The sequence below is a fragment of the Daphnia magna genome, linkage group LG4, assembly GCF_020631705.1.
Source record: "Daphnia magna isolate NIES linkage group LG4, ASM2063170v1.1, whole genome shotgun sequence".
In the NCBI taxonomy this organism is placed as follows: Eukaryota; Metazoa; Arthropoda; class Branchiopoda; order Diplostraca; family Daphniidae; genus Daphnia; species Daphnia magna.
Window position 1 is genome coordinate 13264739 of NC_059185.1, and position 25673 is coordinate 13290411.

The 25673-nt window shown below is 39.7% G+C and overlaps 1 protein-coding gene, 5 long non-coding RNA genes and 1 other non-coding gene across 21 annotated transcripts in view; 3 read left to right on the forward strand and 4 right to left on the reverse strand.

Moving 5' to 3' along the window:
• LOC123471147 overlaps positions 1-25673 on the forward strand; it is a 39690-nt gene that overhangs the window by 4064 nt on the left and 9953 nt on the right. The gene's annotated exons all lie outside the window — the stretch shown is intronic.
• Positions 683-1486, reverse strand: LOC123471154. The gene is made up of 2 exons (XR_006645272.1): positions 1292-1486; positions 683-1125 (listed from the first exon to the last, which is right to left on the reverse strand). It is a non-coding gene; the product is annotated as an uncharacterized LOC123471154 (long non-coding RNA).
• LOC116923737 lies at positions 1622-6871 on the reverse strand. Of its 9 annotated transcripts, XR_006645228.1 has the most exons (15): positions 6785-6871; positions 6538-6690; positions 6354-6472; positions 5927-6286; positions 5398-5854; positions 4968-5077; positions 4115-4720; positions 3969-4041; positions 3725-3876; positions 3220-3475; positions 3021-3150; positions 2687-2894; positions 2159-2609; positions 1943-2080; positions 1622-1866 (listed from the first exon to the last, which is right to left on the reverse strand). It is a non-coding gene; the product is annotated as an uncharacterized LOC116923737 (transcript). The 9 variants fall into 9 exon arrangements; XR_006645229.1 differs by lacking the exons at positions 3969-4041; positions 4115-4720 and having other exon boundaries at positions 6538-6817; XR_006645227.1 differs by lacking the exons at positions 4115-4720; positions 4968-5077; positions 5398-5854; ... (2 more) ...; positions 6538-6690; positions 6785-6871 and having other exon boundaries at positions 3220-3326; positions 3390-3475; positions 3969-4108.
• On the forward strand, positions 7160-8333 carry LOC123471151. 2 transcript variants are annotated; one of them, XR_006645269.1, is made up of 4 exons: positions 7160-7244; positions 7315-7416; positions 7474-7805; positions 7874-8333. It is a non-coding gene; the product is annotated as an uncharacterized LOC123471151 (long non-coding RNA). The 2 variants fall into 2 exon arrangements; XR_006645268.1 differs by having other exon boundaries at positions 7315-7411.
• LOC123471144 lies at positions 8869-25510 on the reverse strand. 4 transcript variants are annotated; one of them, XM_045172086.1, is made up of 11 exons: positions 25351-25510; positions 25144-25239; positions 24722-24992; positions 24141-24646; positions 23948-24072; positions 23189-23889; positions 22623-23125; positions 22426-22550; positions 22167-22366; positions 9909-10071; positions 9339-9686 (listed from the first exon to the last, which is right to left on the reverse strand). In XM_045172086.1, exons 3-11 carry the CDS (start codon positions 24973-24975, stop codon positions 9354-9356), a joined length of 2910 nt encoding a protein of 969 aa, XP_045028021.1. In that variant the 5' UTR covers positions 24976-24992; positions 25144-25239; positions 25351-25510; the 3' UTR covers positions 9339-9353. The 4 variants fall into 4 exon arrangements, with proteins under 4 accessions (XP_045028020.1, XP_045028021.1, XP_045028018.1 ...); XM_045172083.1 differs by having other exon boundaries at positions 9339-10071; XM_045172085.1 differs by lacking the exons at positions 25144-25239; positions 25351-25510 and adding an exon at positions 25053-25073 and having other exon boundaries at positions 8869-10071.
• Positions 12270-13046, reverse strand: LOC123471156. The gene is made up of 2 exons (XR_006645275.1): positions 12800-13046; positions 12270-12735 (listed from the first exon to the last, which is right to left on the reverse strand). It is a non-coding gene; the product is annotated as an uncharacterized LOC123471156 (long non-coding RNA).
• Positions 14061-14623, forward strand: LOC123471152. The gene is made up of 3 exons (XR_006645270.1): positions 14061-14241; positions 14321-14519; positions 14608-14623. It is a non-coding gene; the product is annotated as an uncharacterized LOC123471152 (long non-coding RNA).

The following is a 25673-nucleotide window of genomic DNA, read 5'->3' on the forward strand; positions in this document are numbered from 1 at the left end:
TCTTTATTTATATAGATTTAACAGATGTATTAGAATGTTTTCACAGTGATGAATTTAACTCGTTCGGGTATCGATCCCCAAACTTTCAGCGTTCATTGCCGATGCTCAACCGTTGAGCCATGAGTTACATTTAAATTTGCACTAATATTAGAGGGCAAAAAAAAAAAATGCAATTTTTATAGGCTAGTAAAACTATATGCTAACCTGAATAACTTGCATTCAAGGAGTCATAGCTGTTTGGTAGAACGTTGGATAATGGATCTAAAGGTATCGGGTTCAACTCCCGGCAGAAGGTTAATAAATTTAATGTGAATGTCATTGCGTTTCTATAAGATGGATTTACATGTTAATAAGAAGTTATCTTGAATCTCGCTGCAAATATTATTCTAAGTCCACATTTGTTGAACTCAATTAACACGAAAATATAGAAAACTTACTAACGTGAATTATGGCTCAGTGGTAGAGCATCGGCATGGAACGCCAAAGTTTAAGGGTTCAAATCCTACAAGAGTCGAAAGAAATACTACGATGATTAAAAGGTTCACTTGAGTGACTATATGTTACAATCTTATATACACAAATATTGATCAAGCAGTATGTGTGAGATATCTCGACAGAGGATGCCAATGGCTAAAGTATGTTGTAAAATATTCAAGTAACAAAATACGCATTCACACCGATAAATCATAATGAACAATTTATTAAGATTTTTTATTGGATATTATATTAAACATTGCCAAAATATCCGTCCCATTACTTCGTGATGGGGAAGTTTCTCGACACGACTGGCAGACGTGGAAGATTGGAAGCCCAGGACATCGGGAACCTCCGTGGAATCGAACCACGGACCTTGGAGCTGCTAGGCGGATGCGATACCTTCCTGGCAACCCCCCCTATATCCCCCCCATTGATATTTGATCCCCTATGTACAACTTTGCACAGTTACCTTAATGTGTTGAAGACTTAGATTTCTCAATAATATGTCTCATAGCTCAATGGTAGAGCGGTGGACTGGAATTCTCTATACATTGGGTTCGAATCCCATTCAGGTGTTGTGAAATTCAGTGTCCTTGATGGATTACACGTATTGGCATATAAATTCCAAATATGTCATGGTGAAGAAAACTGTAAGTAAAATTGTTTTTTATTTAAGAGTAAGTTTATAAAGGTAACTTGTTCACATTTGTAATAATAGTTTAAAGTATCCCAAAGTAAATTACTAAAAACGCTTCTAAACTGACGGTGATAACATCAATAAAGTGAATCAGTAAACATATTTTGTACTTTTTACCTTTGATGGTATCTGATCCACAAACATCCAGCGGTACAATCCGAATACATCGAGAAAAAAAAACCTTGGCGTAGATACGGTGGCACCTATCATCTACCTTGAATAAGAGCTGCTTACGATCGCGGCATTACTACGACAACGTCTAAATTGCGAATCTGTTGTACAGTATATTGAAGAAAAAATGTGGCGCTTTTCCCTCGGCTTTTTTTGCCATACCCGCACTTGCGTTCCACACTTACTGTTTCAACACTGCAACCCTGACCTGAACACCGACAGTGCGAATAGAGTGCTGGCAACATACTGTTGCGACTAGACATTTCCCCCAGAAGACGTTCTTCTTCCGACGTCACGATTTCAATCCGATTGAGCAAGGCATGTTCCTTGGCTGCTATGTTGGCATAATGGACCATCGAACGAATCAGCACTTGCGTCTCATCGAAATTAGCTTCCAAGAACGGCTCTTCGGCGTAAATGATTCAAATTGACAAACCGGGACCAGGAAACGGGTAACGTTCCAGTAATTGTGCAGGAACCCAGCTCACGACCTAAGGCTCTTACTTCATCTTTAAGGAAGTCTGTTGGGAAAAAATGCGAAAAGATCAAAGATCTTACTGGATTGTCATAACGCAGGAAAAACCTTAATGCAAATACCTTTAATAGGTTCTACTACACGGCCGTGAATGCGAAATTGACGAACCATTTCGGAATCGTTATGACGAGTCTTCATGGCAACCGTGCGCGAAGAAGCCATATGGAAAGCGGACTCAATTAGATCCGGTCTCAAAGTACCTGTAATATTTTCATATGTAATGACATTGAATATTAGGCAATATAATACAAGCAAAAAAAAAAAGAGAAGGTTGATACCTTGTCCGAGAAGTAGATTATCCCAAGTTGGATTTAAATCGTTAGGCGTTGTATTTGCCATTTTGACAAACGTATCGTCAATAATTCGACGTTTTTCTTACTGATTAACAGTCAGACATAACGACAAAGTTTGGCGGCCATGTACATCGTAGAAAGTCAGACTTGCTTAACAACCTAAAACAATTTTAAACCTCAAATCTGCTCGCTGGTATGAAGAAGAAATGAGAATCCACTCTCTGTATTAAAAAAATAATAATAATAAAATCGGTCATAGAACAAGAATTATAAACCGTAGAATTTGAGGTCTGACAGGACTAAGTATCAATTAATCTCGTATCAAATTTTGGCCAATAATAAGATTCTGAACCGTCCAGAAAAGTATCTCAAATTAACCAAAGGGTGAGCCCGAGTTGCTGTAAACTAGTGCCCTCTGGAGTTGAGGGGCAATAGACTTTTCCAATTAAGAAATAATGAGTCTTGGAACAATCATACTGCCATAACACATTTTAATTTGGATTATCAAAATACCTAGTTCAGCTCGCACTTTGCCTCGGATGCTTATCAGTGTAGAACATATTTGTAACTGCTTGGTGATCAGGAATGTAGATAAACGCCCCCTTGCGTATGCTACTCAGGCTACACAGTAGACGCAATAACGCATAAATCCTTGGCGGATTAAAAAACGAAACTGTTGCCTGAACAGGCGCCCTATAACTACCACCACCAATCTAGATTTCTGGAGAAAAGAAAAAGAAAATGGAGAAATAAAAAAAAAAAAAAAAAAGAAACAAACAATAAAGTAAATAAAAATAGCCAGTTAGAACCTTTAAAATTAAGTATCATAACAAGGACAAATATTTACCATAGGAGTTGTTGAGCTAGGCACCTGCTTAAGTTGTTTGATTTCACAAATTATCCTTCACATCCCTGCCATTACTAAAGCAGACGTTAGATGATGTTGGAACCTACTGCTTCGTAAGCTGCTACCAATCCTACATAGACAACCAAATGGGGGTTTCGTGATCGTCATAAAATCGGAGATTGAAATGTCGGGCTGTTACCTAAAAGACATTTTGTCCGCCGATAGAAATTGTGGAAAATGTCAGGCTCCACAGATCAGAAAAATACAACTCCGTAACATGCAAATAAATCAATTTGAAATATTTTCCTTTAAAACATACAGAATAATAAAATCTTTCACAAATAGCACATTAAGATTTGATAGCATTACCCAATGGAACACAAGAGTTCACCAACTTAATGCACAAGGATATTGCCCGTTACGACTCCCGAGCTATGACGCAGCAAAGAATCTACCTATAAAAAGAAGAAAAAATAAGTTATAGGTAGACAAAGTCCTGATTATCACCTAATCCCCGAAAAAAAAAAAACAACAAAAAATTCATGGCAATAAAGAAATGGAAGAGTTAAAAAAAAAAAGAAGCACGGTTTGCACGATGCATCCTATCAAAAAATAATAAACCATTATAACAAGGATGAAAGACAAACATTACCTATTTTCAAGGGTGCATGAAAAGATTTGTTGCAATGGCAAAAAAAGCTTACCTAAACTATCCCACAATTATTGCCCGAACATGCTCTTATGCCTGTTGATAAACTGTACCAACATACAGACTTCATGTGTCCGTTGTAACATTGGCCTATATGTGGTAACATTTCGCCCTTGGTTGATGCAATATGCACAATGGCTTCATTTCCTGTTGTTAAAAATAAAAGGACTATTGAAATATCATGTTGTCTAAGAAAGACGGTAAGTTCAGCTAACAATACTATTTACGATCTGACATACTCAACAAGAAGTTCCAGAGATTTTCCATTTACATGATGTGGAGATATAGCAAAGGCTAATGCTGCTCTAAAGCCTGATAAATATTTCCACCACTTTTTTTCTATTGCACTATTGTAACTGAAATTATATATTTGTGGCAGACGTACCATCCACCATGTTGTCCAGTCAACGATTCAATCGTCAACGTGGCTGTGAATTCGTTCACCAAACGGACGCTAGTCGTCGTCGTTGCAGTTGTCGGTGCAATCACTTGGCCATCTTTCGACCAGCTGACGAACAACGGCAATCCACCTTTAACTACGGCGCATTGAAGCGCCAATCGCTCACCGGCATTCAACATGGCTGAATCGCTCATTGTCATTATATGAGGCGCGTCTGTATCCAATATCGTTTTTTTTTCGTGTTTTTTTTTTTTTTAACGAAATTCCCGCGACCGGAAGCAACAACAAAAAAAAACGTCGAGAAATTTCTAAATTTATCCTTCCTACCCACTTAACTCATCTCCTTTTTCTTGTTTTTCACAAAAATAAAAAGGGAAAGACTTAAATTGGCTTCTGGCTGCTGGATCAATATAGTCGGTCTGTCTCATTTGCTTTCATTGCTTCCTTTTTTTAAAATTTTTTTTCTGCTTCCAGACCGGATAGAAAAGCGCTGTTGACTTTCTCATCATCAAAGAGTATACACAGCGACCGAGCAAGTTTACAGGGCGGAGGGGGGGAAGAAAAAGGCGCCGAGTCAATATTTTCGCAAAGCTGTCAACAGGAAAAAATCAAACAAAAGGTTATCTTTTAAGTTTAGTTTTTTCTTGCCGAGGATCTATAATTTTTACTCTTTCTAATCAACTCGAGTGCCATCATTTCTTCTAAGAAAATGCGATAGAAAAAAAAGGACTACTCGAATTCTGGTTGATTTTAATTTAGCCTTTGATTATTCATCCCTATTAAAGGAAAAGCCAAAGTTTCCAGATAAAAAGAGGGAAAGAAAAGGACTGAAACTTACCGAGGATGTTGAGTTGAAGTGACTGGCGAGCCGAGAGTCCGTTCTGGCCACGCGCCTCGCAACTATAAAGACCGGCGTCGCTGCTCTTATCCAACGGATCGATCGTCAAACTGCCATTGAATTGAAGTCGCTGACGGCTTGCGGAAACGACGTCCGTCTGTTTAAGTAGTCTAATCGTTTTGCTATTTGATTGATTGAACGATTTTTTTGTCCTTTCCCGTGATGGCCTATGGGATAACCGCGACGGGGGTATCGCGTTTGCCACCCGCGATGTACTCTCGTTCAATTTTTCGTAAATATGCAAATTGGCTGAATGCTCTACGCGACCCACTGGATTCTCCGCTACACACTGTTCGCACAAACGCCACAAACGCCATTTAATTGAAGAATTACTAGAAAAACTTACGGTACCTATTGCACGAAAACTCACTTTGTAATTGCCTCCGTCTTCGACTCGGACGTGGGTTATGTTGAGATGAGCCACTACAAGATCGTCGTGACCCGTTTGTTGCTGCTGGCCGAGGAAATATCGTTCGGAAACGGGCGATAACGGAAACCCGTCCAGCGTCCAAGTGAAATGAGGCAGCGGAGTGCCAGAGACTAAACATTTCAACGAGACTGAACTTCCCGGATGTACAACTTGCCGACTGAACGTTTCTTTCAAATGAGGAGGAAATGCTCCAATGGCGAGCTGGGCCGATGCTTGGGCCCAATCTCCTTCGTCATTGGATGCCAGGCATTGGTATATTCCCTCATCTTCACGTTGGACGGACGAAATGGATAACTGGACCATATCGGTGTAGCCGTCGTCGCCGGATGAAGAAGAAACACGCCCACTATTGCCCACCTAGTAGCGCTGGCCATCTTTGAGCCAACTGACAACCGGCCTAGAATTTGTTTTCCCCAGATTTAAAGTTAAGTTGTTATTCCATTTAACAAGAAATGTAAAAATGATTAACCTGGGGACTACCGGAGAAATGACACGTGATGGTGACGGACGTCTCTGCATCGACGACTTGAGTGTGCTGGGCAGCCGATGCGGCGGCAGCGACGACGACGACGTTTCGACGATTCTGACTTGTAATTTGTCACGAAAAACGAGTTCGGTACGTGATTCGACTAATCCCATGGAATTGTTGACAAAACAAATTATGTAACTGCCCTGATCTTCGGTGACGACGGAAGCGATGAGTAAAGTGCCACCAATGAGGCGATGACGCCCAAGTCCCAGCACTCCTTCACGATGCTCTTGCGTGGCAGCTGATGTCACCAGTGGCAACAACAAATTGCCATACTGAATCGTTTGACTTTTGTACCATCTGCATTGATCAATTTATGGTTACGTACAATTGTTCAGACAAAAGAACTGAGTGAATAAATAGTTACTTGATTTTATGCGGAAGATATCCGTGAAAAACACAAGGTAAAACGGCATCTCGTCCACGCCAAACTTCGAATTCGATTCACAGTTTCTACAATGACTTGTGCCATCTTTGTCCTGGATTCTAGGATACACGTAAAGGTCATGTTTCTCAACTGGAAAATCAATAATGTTGACACAATCAGATACCTTGACTGAGGATGATTCGTCCAGCAGTGAAACTGGTCATTGTTTGCCTGATGGGCTGGACGAGAACTCGACAATGATACAAATGATTCTCGTCGCCTTGATGCGCAGACAAAACTTGCAAGTCGCCATTGGCCAACATCACGTGACGTTCATCTGTTTAACGAAACAAAAATTTTTGAGTTTTTCATGTTGTTTCTAAATCACTTTAATTGCTAGAGGCATGGAAAGTGAACACTGAAAACCAAACTTTTTCCAGGAACTTTTCCAACTTTCACAAACTGTAGTCCATTTCGCCATTTGAGCCGTTGCAAGTTGCAACCTCCGTCCCATGCCGACGGTTGCCATTTCTGAATAAGCTGCTTGGTAAACGTTGACTCGAAAAGAAAAGAGATTGCCAAATATGCAAAGGCAGCAGATTTGAGTTCAAACAAAAGCCAGGAGTAACGATATTTTCTACAGAGGAACAATTAAATCTTTTTATTTTAAACAAATATTTACGTATACTAAATCAAACAAAGAGGTCAAAAGCTCAAAACTTAGAGGATAATTTCATTCTGAGCCTGAGCAGAAGGGTGTTTTTTTTTAAATTGCTCCTTAGGTCAACGTGACCCGTATTACTTCATTTGTCGATCGACAGTTCGCGAGGTGACACACGAAAATGCAATCAGTCATTTATTTCCACTTGGCATAGTCTACCTTCATTGAAAGTAAGAAAAATGTCGTATCGATTATCTTGAATCTAAGAAGTGACTGTAACATAATCACCAACATAATCAGGAATAGAGCAACGAAAAGCAGCCGTACTGCCCCGACGAACTCGGGGATTTTCCACGTTGACCTCGGATGGCGGCCAAATTACTTTTGGCACCAAAAAGTAAAGTACGACGATTTTTGTTTGGTCTTTGTTTCGTTTTAAAAGGCGAATGTAATTTTTAGTTCTCCGAGACTAGTCCTGCATGGACGCGCACAGGAGTGGAGAGGATGCGACCAATGAAATTGGCTGCCAAAAGCCTGTAGGGGCCAGCGTGAACGTCTGGTCGGAACTGCTCCGGCCGGAAGGTGTGCAAAGTCAAACTGCCATTAGGTGATGACGTGATTAGATTATTTGTCGTTGCAGTTGACACTGCAGACGTAGAAGATTGATTCGACTGTATTCCACATGCCTCTGCCTGTCGCGTTGCTGCCTAAACGTTCTTTAAGATCAAGTATAACGTTCATTACAACTCAAATGAACAGGGGAAGAGAATTGTGTTAACGTAATCGTCAATGTAAGTAGAAATAGTTTTTCCAAAATTGTCTACTGCTTCGGTCCTCTGAAGGGTGCTGTTGTTGACAGATTGTTGTTGCTGACCAGTGTGAATGCTCGCTTGTCTTCCAGCCTTAACATTGAAAGTGGGAGTTGCTTGTTCGATGATGGGAGAGATGTAAACCAATGGCAGTTTCCCCACTAAAGAAGAACACAATATCTTAATAGAAATGAGTGAAGCTTTCTCTCCAGGTAGAAATTTGAAGCGTGCTGGATTCTTCCAATGGATTGGGCCCAGTAATGCTTTCTTTTCTTCTGGTTGAAACGTGTCATATTCAGGACAGTTCCCATATATGTCAATGATGGATTCTTGAAGCATAGCCCACTGGATGTAATAGCTAAAGCCTGGAGCTTCCCTATCTTGCCCGTTCAATCGTTTTGACGCACTCCCTACCTCCTTTTTTCCAACTTGGAATGGACTTCAGCGCGTTCTACTGGTGTCGAAGAACAACATTTTTCAAAATATAAACATGCCGTTTTTACAAATACTTCGCTATATATATAACAATTGTGTTTTACGTTTATTTTCAAATTTTTTCTTTGTTGTATGAATACAAATGCAATGTAATTATTTTTTGAAATTTTCGTTTATTTAATGTAAATATTGTATAAAATGGTGCTAACACTGAAAAAAAAAGGAAAGAATCAGATAGGGTCTGAACCTAATACCTATTCTCATTTAATGCACTTTTCAGACGCGTTAACCACTCAGCTATGCTATACCTGAAATATATAATATAACTAATAAGATAACTCTACTACTAATAAGAATAATAATTAGTCTTTTTGGATTGAAAATTTTTTATTCTTGATAATACAGGGCCTTTTCGTAACTTGACGTTTAGCAATAATAAACACAAGATAAAATTGATGCTTAATAATTTTTGTTTACTTACATCCTTGTTATTCAATTAAACAGGAGAAGACTTGCAATGAAAAATATTCCAAACCCGTAACTTTTGTCTTCAATTTCAACACTTTCAAAAAGAAAAAGAACTCTAACATCAAAACGCTAAAACGACAACTAACTGTTTTGTTAGTTTTTTGTTTTGTTAACGATTGTTCAATGAAGTTCCAAGAATCTTTGGTGGTGGTGCTAGTGTCCATTCGAGAATAAGCTCCTCCCATCGCCGGAGGGGTGAGTCACTTTTACAGTTCTAGACTTCAGGCTTGAACTATTACATTCAGTGGGCTATGCTTGAAGGGACTCAGGAGTTTCTAATTGCATCAAAGTGTGGATATCAAAGTATCCAAGTTCTTTTAAAAGGTTTAGCATGTGAGGTGGCAGAACAAGTCCATTTTTTTCAAGTAACTCAAAAACGTCGAGTTTAGGTGGGCGTATCACGCCACTCATTTTTCTGAAATAGCAATGAATATGAGTCAGATCAGGTCAGGGGTGTCAAAAAGATCAGGTCAGATCAGAAAATTCCTTGCAGAGTTGCCAAATATTGTGAGAAAAGTCTAACATTTCCTAATTTCTCTTATTTTTTCCTTCTTTTTCCCATTTTTCTCAACTTTTCCCATTTTTCCTGATTTTTCCTGATTTTTCCCGATTTCCCAAAATTTTCTTATTTTTCTTAAAATTTCTTAAATTTCTTATTTTTTCCGTTTTCCCGACCTTTTCCCGACGGGTGCAACTCTGGAAAAGAGTCGGCAACCCCTCGATGCCGAGATCGATCAAAACTTTAATTGCCTCGATTAAGTGTGGGGTTGAATTGTTGTAACACAAAAGATGAAGCGCATTCAATCCATATTTCTGCTTTGCGTTCAAGTCGATGCCGAGTTCAATCAAGACTTTAATTGCCTCGATTAATTGTGGGGTTGAATTGTTACGACACAAAAGATGAAGCGCATTCCATCCATCGTTTTTCTTTGCGTTCAAGTCGATGCCGAGTTCGATCAAGACTTTAATTGCCTCGATTAAGTGGGGGCCTGAGTTTTCGTAACACAAACGATGAAGCGCACTCCATCCATCGTTGTCATTTGCGTTCAAGTCGATGCCGAAATCGATCAAAACTTTAATTGCCTCGATTAAGTGGGGGCCTGAGTTGTTGTAACACAAAACATGAAGCGCATTCCATCCAGAGTTGGTTTTTGCGTTCAAGTCGATGCCGAGTTCGATCAAGACTTTAATTGCCTCGTTCAATTGTGGGGTTGAATTGTAACGACACAAAACATGAAGCGCATTCCATCCATCTTTGTTCTTTGCGTTCAAGTCGATGCCGAGTCGTATTAAAGTTTTGATTTCATTTATAAAATCCGACGTTGGACACGTATCTGCACACAGCCGAAGCAGTTTTTGTTCTCCTTCTTTTAGCTAAATGGAAAAAATGTGTTAGAAAACTCAAATTTCATTGACGATGAAGAACTTAAACTTGTAACGTCATTACTTGAATTTTTATGGATTGAAGTTGAATAACGACTTCTTCAGACGTGATTCTTGTATCAGGTGTCTTGGACAACATTTTCTTTATCAAGTTACGTGCCCAATGCGATTCGTGAATTTCTATTTTTGTTAAAATTGAAACATTGAATTATTTTTCTTATGTAATATATGCTCTATTTCAAGAGGTAACTTACGATTCATATTAACAGACTTGTCATTCATGATGTTACTCGTAATTTCTGAATCATTTTCACCGTAGATATGACTTCCTTTCAAAAGAATATAACCGAAGACGAGTCCTTCTGCGTAAACGTCGCTTTTGATGGAGCCTTTAGTTTGTTTAATAATCAGTATGTTTTTTCCGGAGAGTATTTCCAACTCTTCGGGAGAGAACCAAAGTGTAGTCCCTCTGATTCCACTGATTTTATATGTTCCTTGTTCACTCACTTCTCGGGACAATCCAAAATCAGCCCATTTCATCGTTGTCTCATTGCCTTGGTCAGTAGGTTTCACAGAAATTAGAATGTTTCCCGGTTTAATGTCTCGGTGGATTAGATTCCGTGAATGAATATGTTTAAGACCAGAGGCTAACTGGGAGAAAACCTCAAAATTATTCGGTAACATAGGTCCATTATATTCCCGAGGTTCGCCCTGATTAGGGAACACTTGATCCAAGGATGCGTCGCACAATTCTAAAGCAAAGTAACTGAATCGCAAAAATCGTTAAAATCATATGGAAATTCTCTTTTTAATTCAAAATTATCACGTAATAATCTTACTCGAAGTCGTCATCGCTTGCGGAATGAAGGAGTTTAACTATGTTAGGATGTTCTAACTGCTTCAGAATGTTTAACTCTTTGACAACTAGTGGTTTTCTGTCAGCTCTCTTCTCAATTCTTTTGACTGCTATGCTTTGGTCTTTATATTTACCACGAAACACTAAGCCGAAACCACCACTCCCCAAGTGATCACTGCGATTGAATTGGATGCCATCTACGTTTACAGGATTAGTCGATGACATTTTAAGCTTAATTGCACACGAGACTAGCAAGACAAAAACTTGCTGTGCGAACTACTATTGACTATAATATTTTGCACCGGAGTAGCGTTTGACACTGGACAACCCTCACTTGCAACACGAAATCGCTTTGAATTTATCAGTCAGCTTATCTGTCTGTCATGCATACAATTTAACTTACGAGTCCAATGCAGATAATGATCTGTTATCGCGTCGTCTACCTGTTGATCCGCGTGAAATGTCAGTGAGGTTGTTTTGTGTGATTCTTTTAAAATTTCTTCTGATCATTTTTACGGAAATTTTTTTAGTTGACGAGAGCTTGCCAAATGATTTTACATCGAGTTAATAATTCGCTCAGTGTGCATTTCCAATCGTTTATGCTTTTAACGAGTTCTGTGTATAAAATGTTTTATCTTGGATAGCTTTATACTTGCTGCGCTCTGCACGCGTCATCTGCACGTCTTTTCACTTTCGACCTCTATGCCTTATCATAAAATTTTCTCATTATCTTTCCTTAAAAAAAAGAAAAGAAATAACAGCAGAATGATCAATAGCCTCATTTAAGCTTTTCCGCCTTCTTTTCTTTTATATCGGCTATACGTCATTTCTATGATGCATATAATTTATTTATCATATTATATTTCAAAATAATGTAAATATAGTATTGTTTAGTATTGAAGCACACGTTGTTCTGAAACAGACCTGCAAAGAAAACGATAATTGCACCAACGGAAATGCAACAGACGAAAAATAGCGGATCGTGCTGCAGTGTCCACACAGTCAAAAATGGAAACCCCACTTAAGCCCACTTTAAAGTGGGGAAAATGAAAGTATACACTTATTGGGGTAGACGCCCACTATCTAGTGTATATATACACTTAGGCGTACACTTTTTAAAAAGTGTAGCAGCCCACTTAGGCCGAAGGTGGGCATTGGTTTATATTAGGTGTACCTACGTGTGGTACACTAATTAGTGGACAACCAGGTGGATTTATAGGGGTAGATGAATGAAATGAACAAAATTTAGATTTTAGAAAAAGCAGGTGATGCTGTCATTTATTCATTAAGGCTGGATTTGGTATGCAGTAAACGAATAAAGGTGAAAAAACAAGCGGTATATCAAAGAATGAATTTAACTTTGCTGCTGTTGTTCGAGGGACTGCGGAATTGTTGCTGATGCAACATTGTCGAGGCAGTTTGCAAATTCTTGATTGCAAGCGCTGATATTCTTTCCAATTTGAAAAACAAATTGTTCGAAAAAAGAAAAAATTTGTCAAGATATTGAGGATATTCCAATCGGAAAATGAAAAAAGATGCAAATAGCACGTGAAAGGCATGAGCACAGTTACTACCAACTGGAATGGCAGTTTTTTCTATGACGAGAAAGAATGATAAAGGATTTTCCAGGGTTCCAGAGACGATCAAGAATGGCTGTTTATGATAGATTTCGTATTTTGATTCTACAATAGAAGATATACTAGCATTTTCCTGGAAAAAAGAAATGATATTCAGTCAGGTCGATGAAAGTAAAAAATAAGAAAACAGAAATTACTTTGACGAAGTAAAAAAGGCAACCCAGTTTTGATGAAAAATCAGCCTTCTTAATCCTGGATACACTGGGCATTACTTTCAAACACAAAACTAATGCCCCAAGAGATTCTATAAAGCGCGTAAAAGATATTAAATGTTTTAAAATTGTTTCCATGCCTTCAATTCTACAAGTAATAAACGTATTTATCATACCGTCAGTAGATTTTGTAACTTCCACTGTTTTCCTTTCCGCTAATCCAACCAAAGCGTTCTGGAACCGTCCGAAGAAACGCGTTTCAAGCAGGAGCAGGAGGTGCGTCCTTATATTTTCGATAAAAATCGTGCAATATCTAACAAAAAATAGATTATAGTAAAAAAATTACGTAATTTAACTGTATGAATTACCAAAGATCCGTTTTCAAAATCCACGTAACGTGGATATTCTTCGAAAATTTGAGAAGCGGACGTTAAGGTTACAGAAATTTGCTGCTCCCGGTAATCAAACGTACTCTCCATATACTCTTGGATCTTGGCTTTATTTGTGATAGATTGCTGCTGTTTTAAAACCATGTTGAATCCTAAAGTGTCTACTTAATGCTGTGTAAGGGCCAGGGATAATCTTTTCACATTTAAAACACGAGAAGTCACTACGTCGCTTCTCCACACTTGACATGGCACTATGGCACTGCCAGAAACCAAGAACTAAAAATTTGTTACAACACTCTGCCGTCAAGCTGAAACGCCACGCTGCTTAAGCTTACACGATCAACGAAAAAAAAAAAAAAAAAAAACTTACTACAGTTAAGGATCGTTGCACTCGATGCTGATAAACGCGGATAAAACACAGCAGGTAATGACCTATCTGGACCTTCAACGACGATGTAACTGGCAATGGCGATCAGAGCTGCAACTTTGAACACACCCACACTGTTGTGGCTACTGTCTGTCTTTTTGTTTTTAGCAATATTGCACAGAAGAAGTGAGTCATTCGACCTTGGAGGGTTTTCCCCTTATGGGCGCAGATAAGGGTTGTTACAAAAAGGGTGGGGGGAAAAAATTGCCACTGGCTGTAAGGCCAGCATTGTCTCAGAGATATGGTATACACTTGTCATTGAGTACCGGAATTAGTGTACTTCAGCACTTTTGGCAAGTGTTGCGCTGGACCACTTAACTCACACTTACGAGTTATACACTTACTAGGTGTACTAAAAGTGGGCAAACTTTTTTTACTGTGCATCTTTGCAATAGTTGCTGTTGGCGACGCCATTAGGAATAGGTAAATAAACAACTTGATATTACAACTGTTTTATGCACAATACGTAGACCCGTTGGAAATGTCGTTGCTTAGAGCCGCGTGCGGATTACACAATTGGCCTATTTGATGCGTTCCAAATAAAACTCATGCATTTTGTTTTGTGACGCTGAATACCTTAGACATACTGCGCATGACAACATATATTAAAGGTATAGCAATGCTATCGCAGCCCAAATCGTTGCCCTCGAAATGTTTAACTCTATTTTCGTATTTTTTTTTCCCCTTCAGTTTATTCGCCATGATGACTAATATCACTAAATCCTGAATGTCAGAAAGTGATTCGTCTTACTTCGTCTTCCACACGGTTATAGAGCTTATCTGTTTGACTGAAGCAAACACAAACTTAATGTTCTGTCGGATTGCTACGCGTTGGTTCTTCAATTTGTGTGCATATTGCGCAGTATTTGTTGACAAGTTGTTTACCTCAGTAAGTAAAGATAAAATCGGAAATACGTTTCGTTTTCTCTTGTTTTTCTTTTCACATTTGTTTGTTTCGTTTCCTATCTTTACTTTAGTCTTCGTTGCAATTGCATGAAATAGTGTAAAACCCCTACTTACTTCATCTTTAAGTAAATAGCTTTTACTCGATTAAAGGAAGCTGCGGACTTCGTTCGATGGTATATTCCCGTAAAATGTTAACATGATTCAAACAAGTCGATGAATGTCTCAAACGATTGGAGGCATACATACAGGCCGTAGCCGTATAGCCAGCGTCAAGCACAACAAAGACACAAATAAGACAAGTTTAAACGGGGAACGAGCAAACCAGTAGCAGGTCGAATAAACGACCTGACACTTGACTCGCGAAGGGGTGAATCAACACTAGACTGGGTGAACAGCCCAGCGTTGACTAACGAAGAATTACAATTGATGGGGTTTTATACGACAAACAAAGTCAACGCGATCACCAACGCAAGGTGAGCGTAATGAAAGGATGGAAAGGAAAATGACTTGTTTCCAGGAATGAGAGGGAGGATATTTTTCCAAGAAAGAGTGAGCGGATGCATTCCTTACATACCTTGGGAAATGGGAGATTGCGTCCCGCAATCTAGCAAAACAAGACAATGACTGAAATTGGAACAGTGAGAAATGAAAGCTGATGGGAAACATCGATAAACGGAGCGTTCCAGCGAACGTAACTGTAAATAAAAATAAAAAGTGATAGCGAGTAGAATGTCAGCTCTTGGTTGTTCTTTCAGTGGCTCGATCTCTTGAACGTAAGGTAAATGAAGGCCCAGCAATGAATTCCGGTCGATAGAACTTCGTGGTTGGGATCGATGGTGATGATGATCCCATCGCTGCCACCAATATGTAAAACCCCTACTTACTTCATCTTTAAGTAAATAGCTTTTACTCGATTAAGGGAAGCTGCAGACTTCGTTCGATGGTATATTCCCGTAAAATGTTAACATGATTCAAACAAGTCGATGAATGTCTCAAACGATTGGAGGCATACATACAGGCCGTAGCCGTATAGCCAGCGTCAAGCACAACAAAGACACAAATAAGACAAGTTTAGGGGGAACGGGGAAGCGCGAACGTAGCAGGTCGAATAAACGACCTGACACTTGACTCGCGAAGGGGTGAATCAACACTAGACTGGGTGAACAGCCCAGCATTGACTAACGAAGAATTACAATTGATGGGGTTTTATACGACAAACAAAGTCAACGCGATCACCAACGCAAGGTGAGCGTAATGAAAGGATGGAAAGGAAAATGACTTGTTTCCAGGAATGAGAGGGAGGATATTTTTCCAAGAAAGAGTGAGCTGATGCATTCCTTACATACCTTGGGAAATGGGAGATTGCGTCCCGCAATCTAGCAAAACAAGACAATGACTGAAATTGGAACAGTGAGAAATGAAAGCTGATGGGAAACATCGATAAACGGAGCGTTCCAGCGAACGTAACTGTAAATAAAAATAAAAAGTGATAGCGAGTAGAATGTCAGCTCTTGGTTGTTCTTTCAGTGGCTCGATCTCTTGAACGTAAGGTAAATGAAGGCCCAGCAAAGAATTCCGGTCGATAGAACTTCGTGGTTGGGATCGATGGTGATGATGATCCCATCGCTGCCACCAATATGTAAAACCCCTACTTACTTCATCTTTAAGTAAATAGCTTTTACTCGATTAAAGGAAGCTGCGGACTTCGTTCGATGGTATATTCCCGTAAAATGTTAACATGATTCAAACAAGTCGATGAATGTCTCAAACGATTGGAGGCATACATACAGGCCGTAGCCGTATAGCCAGCGTCAAGCACAACAAAGACACAAATAAGACAAGTTTAAACGGGGAACGAGCAAACCAGTAGCAGGTCGAATAAACGACCTGACACTTGACTCGCGAAGGGGTGAATCAACACTAGACTGGGTGAACAGCCCAGCGTTGACTAACGAAGAATTACAATTGATGGGGTTTTATACGACAAACAAAGTCAACGCGATCACCAACGCAAGGTGAGCGTAATGAAAGGATGGAAAGGAAAATGACTTGTTTCCAGGAATGAGAGGGAGGATATTTTTCCAAGAAAGAGTGAGCGGATGCATTCCTTACAATAGGATTGTGTTGTCCAAACCTCACCTGGATTACACATGCATCACAGGTGAAGTCATCGCCTTGAACTCTTGACAAACAAATGTTTGTTATCAGTGTCATCGTCAAGTCCACTCGGCCTACAAGTCCTGAACGGCTTTACGAACGTTTCCCAGGCCATCTAGTGTTTGTCAGTGACGCCATGTTGACGCTTAACATTCTGGGATCGGGCAAAAATGGAGTTGTATCGACTTAAGTTACCTCATCACCGAAAAGAACAAACCATGCTTCAATGTTTAGTTTTTCAGCACTCGAACCACCCCCATTTAACCCCCAACGTATGGTGGGATATATCAAAAAGTGTATGAGGGGCAATAGGCGCGACCTATTAAAAATTCATTTTCCTACCGTGTCGTCAGGTAACTGAGGCCAGGTGGAAATTCTGCATCAGTTGCTGTGTGATGCTTTCAGGACCGGACAGCTTGGCTGTCTGTGACTTGTTTCCTAGGTGCCGGAATAGGATTGAACATACGCCGCTGCATGTGGTCGACTGTTGCTGACTCGCCCTTCTCCGTGGTAGTGACGTGGAAAATAATACCGTGTCATCTGCCTCGCCCTGCATCGCCATCACGTCCAGCAATCTAAACAAGAAGACCAATTACTCCACTCTCACTATAGTCCAAGCTAAATTTTACTTTGTCCAAATCTGTATGGCGAATCGCAAGCCCAATTGTTTAGCTGTTCTCGGCAAGGCTGTCTTCCGGTCGATTGGTAATATTCCGCACCAAATGATAACCTTTTTCCAAAATTTAATTGAATTTTTGTTTTTCTGAATGCAGCAAGAGCATTCCATGAGGCATTCTGTGAGACCCAAAACCAAATAGATGGGACAACGTATACTATGCGAGTTTGATATTGGATCTCTCTCGATTATGCTGTTTGTGATGCTGATCTTGTCAGTATTGAAACTATACAGATAATTGCCTTTCAACAACATTTAACATATTCAAAGACGAGGCCTAGTGCAAAGATGTCGCTCTTGACAGAGTATTCCTCGGCATTTTTTATTGTCATTACCATCGACATTTTTTCCCTCTTTTATCGTGGCCTCAGTTCTTCGGCAGCTTCCCAGCGTTTCCGTTCCTACGACTCCATTGTTGGTCGAAAAATGTTTTACTCCTTCCCCCCGTCGTCTTGGCCGGCGCCTCGCATCGAAATCAGGATGTTTTCCGGTTTGAATGTGTCGATGAATGACATTCTTTGAATGGCTTTGTTCGTGACCTAAAGCTAATTTGAGGGGGAAATGGTGAGATCATGTGGTATGGGCGGTCCGTTGTATCTTTTTGCGCCATCCGGTTTCAGGACCAGCTTTTCCAACGAGGCGACACACAATTCCAATCCAACGTAGTTAATGTAAAAACGGAGGACGGGGGATGAAATGAGAGCGTTTTGCTTGTGAAAACAAGACAAAATAACTCGACACGAATTGTTCTCCCCTTTCACAGTATAGAGAAGTTTGACAATGTTTCGATGATCCTTCAACCTCTCCATAACTTTTCTCTTCGTATTCTTTGACTTTCTCTCGTGAAACTCTTTTGACTGCACATTGGCGACCTTTCAACTCTCCTCGATAAACGCCGGCAGATTTCCCTATTCCCAACAGTGCAGTGCGGTCGAAGTGAATTTCCTCCAAAGTATTTAAACAGCACACAAACGAAAAAGGAAGTTTCGGAATGTGTTGAAATAGCTTAAGCCATCAGTGTCCAGTTTTCGAAGAGTGCTGTTGCGTTTGCCTTCTTCCAGTCCTTAGCAAACGGCCAACGCCTCTAGTTGATAACTCTCCTGATTAGTGATTACTATACTTTAATAACTGTTTCTCCTCTTGGCTTGGTTTCCCTCAAGCTCCTTTCCTTTGATAACATTTCGCATTTTAGCGCCAGAGGGAGCGAACCATTTGCCAAACAGACAACTTTTTCTACTCCTCCTTGTTCTTGTCGTGTGTAGACATGTGAAATGAGAACAAAGAAGGCGGGGAAAACTGGTAAGGAGAAAGTGAGAAAACTTTCAGTGCCCCTACGTCCCAAAAAGGCACTACTAAACAGCCCACTACATTCCCTAATAGTCCACACAAAAAAAAGACGCCATTGTCTTATTTCGAAGGGCTCGGCTTGTTCCCGTCTAGTTGTCTTTCGATACAAAAGCATTTCGAATTTCAGATGACGTTGAAAAATTGTTGATGGGTTGTTCATATAAGAGTTTCAACATGGAGTAGTCAACCCATTAAATCTATGGCTCTATTTATTTTTATTTTTCTCTTTGGTGCTTTTGTATTATTTCCAATTTCGCGTCTGGCAACGTAGTCGCTTGTTCGCGCCATCCACACCCACCTTATTGTCCCTGGTGGGGGGTCGCATTTTCAAAAGTATCTCAACGAGCAACGACAGTGAATCAGTGATGTTAGAGCTTGTGCCCAACGAAGATGTTCATCTGTCTTCTTTGCTAGTCTGTGAAAGCTTTCTTATTCTTTGATGGAATAGAAGCAGGTTAGAACTTTATTTCACGCTACTAATGTGTGCATTTTCAATGTTGCCCACCTTTTATTTTGTTTGATCGCCAAGTTACGAAAGATGTACAAGTCGCACGGGGGTGAATTGGTGGTTTGAACTGTACTGCCTCCTCCCCTCGAATCCCAATTTTAGTAGAGCAAGAAGCGCTAACTTTCCAGTTCTTTCTTTTCAAGTCTATCCTATTGAGGGACTAATCCGTACTTTTTACCACTTTCCATAACCAATTGGATCTATCAGTTCAAAATCATTTTACAATCGCTGTTTGTATTATTTCATTTCCGTACTGTATAGTCGTATATTTGACCAAAAATGAGTCAAGGTTACTTACGTGATGACGTGCAGATTCCATTGTCTTCAATACGACGGGCGAATACTCGGAACTAACAGGAGGGGTGAAACAATTCGTTATGAAATTATGATTTTAATTAATACGATTTCATCTTAGCTTCATGACAATGCATGGCAGTTGCCTTATTGATTATTCTAGTCTTTGAACGTTTGTCAAAAATATGCGTTGATCTATTTCTAGAATCACCTACTGTGAATTGTCTCAAGGTCATTGAATAATTAATGCAATCGGTTCATTTCACATCCATTCAATATATTCAGATTGTGACCGCGCAACTTAAATTTCAGCTTGAACACTTTTGCTAAAAAATGAGGAGCAATTTCCATTCGTCGTTGCCCTCTGAATCAATAAATTGCATTAAATTTCCTTTAAACGTGAGCTTGTTGAATTATTTTGGCCCTCGCCCTCCTTAATTTGACTTTGACAATTCTCAGTTCAAATGATGGCCATGCGGCTATGGCTGAAATCATCTCTCTTGTGTCTGCATTTCTCGATTATTTTGGGGGTTTAATGTTTTGAATTTGTCTTCAGTGGTAGAAAAAGCCACGAGTAACTGTCACCGTTTCAAAAAGACTTCTCTGGTCTTGTCATAATTACCCTAATTAACAATGCGCACCCCATTACTCTCCTAATGTCTTTTGTTTTCAACCAATATGGAAATTTTTCAACCATAATAGAAAAAAAATTTCCTGTGAATTATCCTTTGATATGTGATGTTTGATAGTCTTGTTGCTATCACTGCTCTTTAGCGTGTGGTCCTTCATTTTGCAATATGCAAAGAAAAGGCGGTCTTTCGCCAACAAGTCGAGCAGCTTAATGCTTATTTTTGAAAATTCTTTTTATTTGTGAAGAAACCAAACATTTCCAATGATTATTGCAATGATACACAACGGAATAGTCGATAGGGAAGGATAAAGACAACTAGATCTTAGCTCTTGTAATTGTGAATGCAACTCATCTGGTTCCAAAGATTTCGTTCACGTTGTGGATAGCAAGATTTTTATTCCCCCGACTCAAATCAAGTGCACTCGATCCAGCATTGGTTTTAGCGTCCTTGTCGATGCCGAGTTTGATCAATTCTTGAATTGCCTCGATTAGGTGTTGACTGGAACTGTTAGCGCACAACAGATGAAGTGTATTCCAGCCCTTGTTATCCTTTGCGTCCTTGTCGATGCCGAGTTTGATCAATTCTTGAACTGCCCCGATTAAGTGTGGACTGGAACTGTTTGAGCACAAAAGATGTAGTGCATTGCAACCATCTTTCTGCTTTGCGTCCTTGTCGATGCCGAGTTTGATCAATTCTCTAATTGCCTCGATTAAGTGTTGACTGGAACTGTTTGAGCACAAAAAATGAAGTGCATTCCAGTCCTTGTTATCCTTTGCGTCCTTGTCGATGCCGAGTTTGATCAATTCTCGAATTGCCTCGATTAAGTGTGGACTGGAACTGTTATCGCACAAAAGATGAAGTGCATTCCAACCCTTTTCCGTCTTTGCGTCCTTGTCGATGCCGAGTTTGATCAATTCTTGAATGGCTTCGATTAAGTGTTGACTGGAACTGTTAGCGCACAAAAGATGAAGTGCATTCCAACCATCTTTCTCCTTTGCGTCCTTGTCGATGCCGAGTTTGATCAATTCTCGAATTGCCTCGATTAAGTGTGGACTGGAACTGTTAGCGCACAACATATGAAGTGCATTCCCACCGTTCTTATCCTTTGCGTCCTTGTCGATGCCGAGTTTGATCAATTCTTGAACTGCCTCGACTAAGTGTGGACTAGAACTGTAAGCGCACAAAAGATGAAGTGCATTCCAACCCTTTTCCGTCTTTGCGTCCTTGTCGATGCCGAGTTTGATCAATTCTTGAATGGCTTCGATTAAGTGTTGACTGGAACTGTTAGCGCACAAAAGATGAAGTGCATTCCAACCATCTTTCTCCTTTGCGTCCTTGTCGATGCCGAGTTTGATCAATTCTTGAACTGCCTCGACTAAGTGTGGACTGGAACTGTTTGAGCACAAAAAATGAAGTGCATTCCAACCATCTTTCTCCTTTGCGTCCTTGTCCATGCCGAGTTTGATCAATTCTCGAATTGCCTCGATTAAGTGGGGACTGGAACTGTTAGCGCACAAAAGATGAAGTGCACTCGATCCAGCATTGGTTTTTGCGTCCTTGTCGATGCCGAGTTTGATCAATTCTTGAATTTCCTCGATTAAGTGTGGACTGGAACTGTTTGTGCACAAAAAATGAAGTGCATTCCAACCCTTTTCCGTCTTTGCGTCCTTGTCGATACCGAGTTTGATCAATTCTTGAATGGCCTCGATTAAGTGTTGACTGGAACTGTTTGAGCACAAAAGATGAAGTGCATTCCAACCATCTTTCTCCTTTGCGTCCTTGTCGATGCCGAGTTTGATCAATTCTCGAATTGCCTCGATTAAGTGTGGACTGGAACTGTTAGCGCACAAAAAATGAAGTGCATTCCAGCCCTTGTTATCCTTTGCGTCCTTGTCGATGCCGAGTTTGATCAATTCTCGAATTGCCTCGATTAAGTGTGGACTGGAACTGTTATCGCACAAAAGATGAAGTGCATTCCAACCCTCTTCCGTCTTTGCGTCCTTGTTGATACCAAAATCGATCAAGACTTTAATTGCCTCAATTAAGTAAGGACCGGAATTGTGTTGACACAAAAGATGAAACGCATTGAATCCAAATTGGTTCGTTGCATTCACGTCGATTCCAAAGCAAATCAAGTTTTGGATTTCTCTTGTTAAATCCGACCGAGGTTGACGACTTGCACATAGCTGACGCAATTGTTCCTCTTTTTCTGCAAGCTAAATCGAATAAAGTGACATTAATGCAGATTGCTTGACTTGCATAAAATTTATAATACCTTTTTTTCGATAGATTTTAGTTGTTGAACTACTTCTGTCGATGTCATCCTTTTGCCAGGTTCATCCTCCAACATTTTTTGAAGTAGGTTATGCTCATAAATTTCGAGTAATTCACCGTCAATTTCTAGTAAACAGCAATTAACTTTTTAAGTAACCGATCGAAAATGTTACGGAAGTAGCTAATATTTGGAATTACTTTTCATGTTGATCGTTTTTTTTTCAATTACGTTGTCTCGAATTTCGTTTTCATTTAAACCATAGACATGTTGTCCCTTCAAGAAAAGAAAACCGAACACAAGGCCTTGGGAAAATACATCGCTCTTAACTGATCCTTTAACCTCTTTTGCCTCTTTTGGGGTTAAACTTATCTTCAGCACCTCGGGGGCGTACCAAGTTCTGGTTCCTCTTACTTCAGACCACGAGTGATATCCTTCTTCATCTACGGATTTGGACAGTCCAAAATCAGCCCATTTGATTGTTACCTCATTTCTTTGGCTAGAAGATGTCTTCGAAATAAGCACGTTTTGCGGTTTTATATCTCTGTGGATTAATTTCTTCGAATGGATGTGTTCGAGCCCTAAAGCTAACTGAAGAAAAACTTGAATATAACGTGGCATAGGTCCGTCATATTTCTTGGGGTCATTCGGCTCCAGGAAGAGCTGATCTAAAGAGGCGTCGCATAATTCCAAGACATACATCCTGCAACGTGCCAAAGTAACTGATGTAATTTCACTTTTTGAAAATAAGACAAAATAATTTCACCTAAAGTCTTCATCACTGTCACAGTGAAGAAGTTTGACGACGTTTGGATGATGTAACGCTAGTAAAGCTTTTTCTTCTGTTTCGTTGACGAGATGTAGTTCAACTCTTTTTACTGCGACTTCACGGCCTCCATACTTTCCTTTAAACACATGACCAAAGCCACCTCGCCCTAAGAAAGCCTTACGGTCGAACCAAATTTCCATTTTCTTCTTATTTTTGATATCCAAGTAGTAAAACATATTCCATCCGTAGTCGTCTTCCTCCCACAGATCAACTCCAGAATTCTCCAAGATTTTAATTACGCTATTCAAGTCTGATTTTGAATTGTATCGAGTCAAATAATGGAGTGCATTTGATCCATCTTTTGTCTTCGCTTTCGGATCGATTCCCAGTTTAATTAAATTCTGAATTGCGTCGATTATGATTCTGCTTGAATTGTATCGACACACGTAATGTAGGGCATTCAACCCATTGTAATCTCTTGCATTCACGTCGATTCCGCTTTGGATTACGAGGTTAATTGCTGCAATTAATTCATAACGTGAATAGTACCGACACAGAAGATGGAGTGCATTACTTCCATCATTGTCCTTTACGTTAATGTTGATTCCAAAGGGAATAAAGTTTTTTATTTTTAATGATAAATCCAATCGAGAATCACGAGCACATAACTGAAGCAATTCTTTTTCTTTTCCAGAAATCTAAATTGCATAAATTTTGTTTAGATGATTACTTGACTTGCATAAAACCATTCAATACCTTATCCTTGATGGTTTTTAGTTGATTAACAACTGCTGTCGATGTCATCCTTTTATTGGGGTCGTTTTCCAAAATTCTTTTAAAAATCTCATCCTCGTAACAGTCCCTTAATATGCGATTCATTTCTATTATAAAGCAACGAATTCTTTATTTACAGAAAAGGCATTATTGAAGTCGTTAAATAGGAAATTACTTTGCATGTTGATGGGATTTCCGTTCGTTATGTTTTCGGTTATTTCGTCTTCATTTTCCATGGTACCGTAAAGATGTTCCCCATTCAAGAACAGACTACCGAAAATGAGTCCTTGTGCAAAGATGTCGCTTTTGACGGTCCCCTGATACTTGTTTCTGTGCAAGTTGCCACCCAATTTCAGCAACAGCAACTCTGGGGCTAACCATGCATTGTTTCCTCCCACTTGACTTGTTATCTTTTCTCGTTTACTGGCGTATCTGGTCAGTCCAGAGTTTGCCCATTTGAGTGTTATCTCATCTTGGCCAGCAGATCCCGCCGAAATCAGAACATTTTCTGGTTTTATGTTTCCATGAACTAAATTCCTTGAATGGATGTGTTCGAGACCTGAAGCTAACTGAAGCGAAATATCAATATGGTGTGGCATAGGCCCATTATATTTTCGAGTGTCATCCGCCTTCAAAAACAGCTGATCTAACGAGGCGCCACACCATTCGAATGCATAGTACCTTTTAAATGGCAAGAAAAAAAAATCATTATTGCCATCACATTGCTGTTTAAAACAAGACAAAATATTTTCTTACCTAAAGTTGTTGTCATTTCCACATTGAAGAAGTCTGACGACATTCGGATGCTCTAACTGCTGCAGAGTTTCAAACTCTTTGCCATATGATTGATCCGTGCCTTTGGTCAACTCGATTCTTTTTATTGCTACTCTTTGACCATTAAATGTGCCACTTTGCACTGAATCAGAGCCACCTTTCCCGAAAAAATCTTGGCGATCGAACTGAATGCCGTTGATATTTCCAGTAAAACTTGAGGAAACAGGCGAGGACATTTTCAGTTAAGTTGCACCTAGCGGATATCAAAATAAGGAATTTGGCAAACTGCTGTGTGGAAAATGTGATTTGACACCTATAACAACCCTGACTTCAAAGTTGAATCGCTTTGAGGTTATCTGTAAAGCATCAAATAAATTCAAAGTCTAATACAGATAACATATTACCGTCTTCTGGTGATCCGTGTGCAATGGCAGTGACGTATTTTCTTGAAGTTTCGCCAAATTCTTTTTTTAGTAGGTCGAATTCGAGGACACGCACAACTTGAGAAATAGAACGAGTTACAACACGACCATATTCGACAGTGACCAAATAAGGAATAACTGTGCAATTTTCTTATCTAATTATTTTGTTTATGAAGGAAGATTCTTTACTTTGGCTATACTTTCCGTTCAATGTTCCTAGATGAAAAACGAAAAAATAATGCCAATTGAGGCCACAATTCACTTTTTAAAATGTTTTTTTTTCTTCCAATCGCTGTGTAAAATGGTGAAGGCGATGATGATAACAACTCGACTGTCTGAGAGCTGAGCCACAACTGGAATTTATTTTCGGGGAGCGGAGTATCTTCGTCTCTCAGTTCTTTTTCCTCTAGCTCCTCCCATTTTTAAACATTTTGCATTCTAGCGCCAGAGGCAACAGTGTATATTATTTCAAATGGACTTCGACCGTCTTCTTTTTCTCCTTCTCCTTTGCT